Genomic DNA, 6,000 nt, shown 5'->3' with positions numbered 1-6,000 from the left:
GTACTAACCCTGGATGAAGTAGTAAATCCCTCTAAACCACATAACACCAAGAAGCTGGAGGAGCAAGAAAACAAAAGATTAGAAGAGAAAAGAAGAAAAATCTAGAAGGAAAGAGTAGACGAGGGGGGCTGAGAACGCGGGAAGTCCATTTGGGGAATCGCCCTTGTCATTTTCAGTGTTGACCTTTACATCTCAGCTTCTTCCTTTCCCATGTCTTCCGTCTACAATTTGTTTTTTTTCTCCCCCCTTTCAGTTGACCTCATCTTACCCACCGCTGCATACATTCCTCTTTCATCTCTTCTTTTGCCTTAGCAGGCATCGCCCTCCTTCTTTCAGAACTCTGAATGTTTATGGACCTCCTCACCTCATATTTTTCTTCCATTATCGCTTATTATTATATCTTCTTCATGGGTTCAAGCTTTAAGTTGTATTATATATAAAAAATTCCCTTCTCACCCTCCGTGGGTGGTCTCTTTCATCCTCTGAGCTCGGGTCCTCTACCAGAGGCCTGGGAGTTTGAGGGTTCCTCCAGTATCTTGGCTGTGCCTAGAACTGCACATTTCTGGACTGAGATGTCTGATGTTGTTCCTGGGATCTGTTTGAGCCACTGCTCCAGTTTGGCCCCGAGGGCCCCGATGACCACAGGCACCACTGTGGTCTTCACCTTCCAGGCCTTCTCCAGTTCCTCTCTGAGGCCCTGGTATTTCTCTAGTTTCTCATTCTCCTTTTTCCTGATGTTGTGGTCACTTGGTATTGCTACATCCACCACAACGGCTTTCCTCTGTTCTTTATCCACCACCACAATGTCCGGTTGGTTCGCCATTACCATCTTGTCTGTCTGGATCTGGAAGTCCCACAGGATCTTAGCTCGGTCATTCTATATATATATATATATATATATATATATATATATATATATATATATATATATATATATATATATACACACACACACACACAGACACACACACACACAGACTTTGAAAAGCTATTTGCAGTCGTTGATTGCTTCTAGATTGAGACACAAAACCGCAAACAATTTTCAAAGAAACAATATTCCCCGTCACCTGCATTTGTCTTTTCCTGTTTGTTTCCTTACACCCTCTTATTTTCTTCCGTCATCTGCACATTTCATTTTCCATACAGTTTATTTTTCTCCAACTCATGCAGGTATTTTTGATGATTTTCAGAAACTTTGAGAGAGCAAAGTTGTCGAGCAGAGCGAACAGCGTGCGCATTCAGACTGCCGGTCTCACCTCTCTGCCTTCTCTCCCTGCCAGTGGACGGATGCATAGACTGGTCGGTGGATCTGAGGGAGTACCACGTCCTGGCCGGCGAGCCCGTTCGGGTCAAATGTGCCTTGTTCTACAGCTACATTCGAACCAACTACACCATGGCCACCAACGCCAAGCTGCGTCTCATCTGGTACAAGAACAAAGGAGATGCTGAGGTAAGGCAGCTCATTCAGAACGACGAGAAACCAGGCGTAAGAAAATAACTAAAAGAGCTTTGCAGAAGTATTCATACCTCACATTTATTCTATTCACAACTAAAATGTGTTTTCTTTTGATATATCACAGGTTTCTATGGCCACATGTGTCTATTTTGGTTCTTTAACATGAATGATATAAAACAGAACATTCAATCGCAAACACTATTCCAAATATCAAATACAATTTAATAAATGTAAATATGAAAGTAATTAAGTGCTGTTTGTTGTTGACTTTTGATGCAATATTGATGCTCACACCTGTGCTATTTTTAACATTAGGCCACAAACTTATGTGCTTTTCCTCAGTACTTTATAAAAATAATGTATTCATTCTCTCTCTTTTTGTAATTTGAGGTTCTTTGTAGTAAAATCTAAAGATAAATTTGAAATTCTAATTCCTGTGAAGAAGTTTACATAAGTAAAAACCTTTATAGACTTTTTTTTCAAACTTGCTTGGGAGTCTAATTTTGACATATGTAAATGCAAACCGCACCTTTCAGACTTTTATTGCTAAAAATTTAAGAAATTAATTTCATACTTTTCATACATCAAAACATCTCAGTGTTTTCCTCACTTCTGAATTATGCAAATAATTTGAATCCTTCTGTGACGTAAATTTCAATATGGCATGCCAAAAGTGTCAAACTTTGTAGACGTATGAATTATTTTGCAAAGTTTTGTAGGTGGAAAAATCTGTCATAAATACTGTAAGTCTAATTTTTATACATTTATGTACTTGCTGTAACATGAATTGCCCTTTGGGACACGAACAAACCTGAAGCTGAAGCTGAAACAGTAATTTCTTCAGAACAGCTGATAGACTCTCACTCAGATAATAACCTGAAACCTACAGGAGCTGTTCTTTAGTGCGTCACATCTCAAATACAGTGAAGTAGTCTAAGTTAAATCACTTTTTCATCTAATTTACGTTGTAATCTTCTTCGGGTTTAATCATCATTGCTTTTAGGTCAAAAAATGTTTTTTTTTTTTTTCCCTTGAAAATTCAGCTTCTTGTTATCCTTTGTAATGTCTCCTGCAGGAGCCCATCATCTTCTCTGGTCACAGGCTGAGCAAAGAAGACGACTCCATCTGGTTTAGATCTGCTGAAGTGGAAGATAACGGCTTCTACACTTGCGTTCTAAGGTACCGTATCTGCACGCCGGGGAAAGACTTTTGCTCTCCCCTGGAGGAAAATCTCCGTCTCTCCACCCCAGACTCTCAGATGAAGCGTGACTCAGGGTCATCTCTAGGTCAGGTAGATGCATCGCTGATGACGCCTTGTGAATGCCACATCCAAACCGCTCCTCTGCCCGGATTGGGAGCAAGGTCAAAGCACGCTGAGCAGAGAGGCGTTTTGTTTTCCGAGTTCGGGATTCAGTCTGAGCGTAATGCAGGTGGTGAGACGGAATAATCACGCTGAGTTTCTGGAATGATAAAACCTTTTTCTGGACCAGTTGTGACACGATTCACTGCTTTGTTCTCACTTTTAATGGAAAAAAGCAGTAACACCTTTTTGACTTTTTTTTTTTTTTTTTTTGAAAAATTAACAAGGGAGGGAGTCACTATACCGAGGGTGTTCAAAGTGCGGCGCGTGGGCCATTTGCGGTCCTTAGAATGATTTTGAGCAATCCTTGATCACAATTCAGGAAGCTTAAATTGATGCAGATACACTTTTAAAACAATGTTAGGGTGCAATTCTGTCTGATTCCAGGCCTGTCAAAAAAAGTTATATTTTAAAATGTTAGAAAGGAAAATGTAAGGTGATTTTAATTTATCTTAATAGTAAAAAGGACAACAAACATCTTGAGATTTTCATTCAAATGGACACAGCCATTTCTCTTATTTGGTTGAAATACAGAAAGCATAACACACTTGGGAAAAAAAAGGCAAGAGTGAGCTAGTCATCTGTCAGTTTTCCTCTGTACAAGTTTTCTACTTGGAGTAGGTTTCCATTACCTTCTTTCAAAAAAGTCAGATAATTGCTTTCATTTTGATTGGCTGGAGTGTGGCAGGAGGAGGGGCTTAGCCAGAGCTCCATTCCTGCCAGAACCTCAACTGTGTTCATATTTAGATTAGAAGGTTACCAAGTTGGACATAGTGATTAATCATGATTAATTACAGCACTATAGTCTGATTAATCTGATTATATTCTTTAATCATTTGACAGCATTGTTTTTTTATTGGTCTGATATAAATTTCTTAAATATTGTGTTTTCATTAGTTGCAAGTGTAGCTAATAGAAAAAAAGGCACAAAAAAAGAAACATCAATTTGTGTCTAATTATTGCAGGTAACGTTTCATTTGGTGAACTACAATAAATAAACTTTTCAATCATCTCATTTATCGAACGTGTTTATATGGACGTAAATTAAAGATAGATTTTTCTAAGTTTTTCAGTCTGAGATTAGGCTTCTGCTTTAGAAAATGAATTCATTAAGTAGAATGTGAAGTGCCGTAATTTTGTCATTAAAACAAACAATCTCTTAAGCTACAACACGTTTTTGTTTTCACACCATAATTCGTTCTAAAATAGTTTTTTTTCCTTCTTTTCTGAAGCAAATCTTTTCTCTAAACATGCGACAAATGGGTTTAATCTGCCAGATGGAGGAAATCCTGCCAGTTTTGCAAATTGTTCATTCACAATATGGCTGCTGGCAGGACAACAGGCTCTGGCATGGCTACTGTGGGGCCACTTCAGGGACATGTCTGTGTGTTTGTAACTGCAGTGGCAGAAACCTATGTAGAGCAGTCAGCTTTGTAGCCGACAACAAAGCTTTCCTTCTTGTTTACCTGCAAGTGACTGACGGGTGTTTGGATAAAACTGAGTGGAAAAAATGCGATTCACAGAGGCTCATATAGTAAATGAATCAAACTCATTTAGTTGTATTACTTTAGTGGACTAACTTAATTGTTTGAAACATTAGTAATGGATTAATTTATCCATTAATGTCAAAAGATCATGGACTCTTTCATTTCCACTTCCTGTTTTTCCCAAGCAGTGTTATGTAAAATAGACTTCTTTGATCTTTACATCATGTTATAATATTATTCCCTCATCAAAAACCCACCTGGAGTGTCACTTTAATTCTTTCACGCATGTTTGAGAATCCTTTAATCTCCATGGCAACCATTCACATATTCAAAACGCCTGGGAGGACCTAGCTCCGCCTTCTAGGACGAAGCTCCTCCTCTGAACTGCAGTTCCCAAGATTCCAAGCTTCCTTCTCCCCCAGCAACTCCTTCAATCAGCTCCTTCAGACTAGCCAGAAGCTATTAGCAAACACCTGCTGGCTGTGCTCATTATAGGAGCTACTTCTCAGTGAAACACTGATAGAAATGTTGTTAAGGGGTTATAGGTGAGCCATGTTGATAATTTCCTGAAGTTTCAGAACAAACAGAAGCTTCTTAAAGAGACAGAGGCCCAATTTCAAGGTGTTTAATTGTAAAGTTATACTTGATATATGCAGCATTTTTTAACAACTGAAATTAGTTACTTCATTATGCTACAAAATGCCACTACGTGCCTGGAAAACACATCACTTCCCCATTAATGCTCCTCCCATTCCCAGTTTTTGTTCTCCACGTCACCGACCTGTTCCCTCTTTCCCTTCATCCGCGTCGTCTTCCTCCCTCCCTCCTCCCCCTCGACCTGCTCCTGTGCCATCCTCCCACCTATTCCTGCCATAGCCTGACACCTATCCTCCGTAATAAGCTCTCTCTTTCTCTCTCCCTTTCCCATTTCTTTCTCTCTCTCTGTCTCTCCCTTGCTCTCTCAGCATGACAACCTAATTAGGACTTGGTGTCTGTCATTGTCTCAGGGCCTCTTATTAGCACACACACATGCACGGAAGCAAATCACCTCCTATCCTAGCAGGGAGCCTCTGACTGGATACGGTTATATCACTAAAAGGCCGTATCCAGTGTATGAAAATGGATAGTAAAAGGGCTGTGAGAAAAATCCGAACATTCAGAGCAATTTATTGCTCTTGATCTGATTTCTATTGCTGTTGCTTTAAGGGCACCGACATGCGTTTCCCTGTTTGTACCCTTGCTACAATAAAACAAAAAGAAACGGCTCTGCCGAGTAGATTTTGTTTTGCTTCCTGAAGCCCTGCGCTGACTGGCATCTGTTGAAATTGGATTAATAAAAGGAAAGTGAAAATACCCAAAGCTCTAGAAGGTTGTAATTTATAGCTCTTGATTATAATTTTCTGAAAAACTAAGTTTAAAGATAGAAAGGAGAAACATGTTCACAAATGGTAACGTCTGTGTGTAGTAGAAAGAGACGGGGCCAAAATCACCACTAAAAATTGGCAAAAGCCACTTAGGCCATTATTTTAGGAAGAAAACTAGGAAATTCTTTCATACATTTCAGGTATGCAGAATAGATATTTGGCAGATTAAAGGCTACAATATGTAAACGTATCTGAAAATATTTTAAGGAGAAGTTATCAGTTTACAGAAGTCCATTTTGTAGCCACTGTAACCTTGGTAATTCATACTTAAGT

The 6,000-nt window shown here is 39.2% G+C and overlaps 1 protein-coding gene across 1 annotated transcript in view; it reads left to right on the top strand.

The window, feature by feature from the left end:
* Window positions 1-1,199: 1,199 nt before the first annotated feature.
* The window catches only part of LOC106959508 (X-linked interleukin-1 receptor accessory protein-like 2), a 73,592-nt gene continuing 68,791 nt past the window's right edge, over window positions 1,200-6,000 (top strand). Inside the window, exons 1-2 of the mRNA XM_015052128.1 lie at window positions 1,200-1,450; window positions 2,532-2,635. Coding sequence (XP_014907614.1) covers window positions 1,394-1,450; window positions 2,532-2,635 — 161 coding nt within the window. The 5' untranslated portion in view covers window positions 1,200-1,393. The remainder of the gene's footprint in view (window positions 1,451-2,531; window positions 2,636-6,000) is intronic.

The sequence above is a fragment of the Poecilia latipinna genome, unplaced genomic scaffold (genome assembly GCF_001443285.1).
Source record: "Poecilia latipinna isolate Pla-1442-1.1 unplaced genomic scaffold, P_latipinna-1.0 Scaffold1088, whole genome shotgun sequence".
Classification (NCBI taxonomy): domain Eukaryota; kingdom Metazoa; phylum Chordata; class Actinopteri; order Cyprinodontiformes; family Poeciliidae; genus Poecilia; species Poecilia latipinna.
This window is presented reverse-complemented; position numbering and strand designations above follow the sequence as displayed.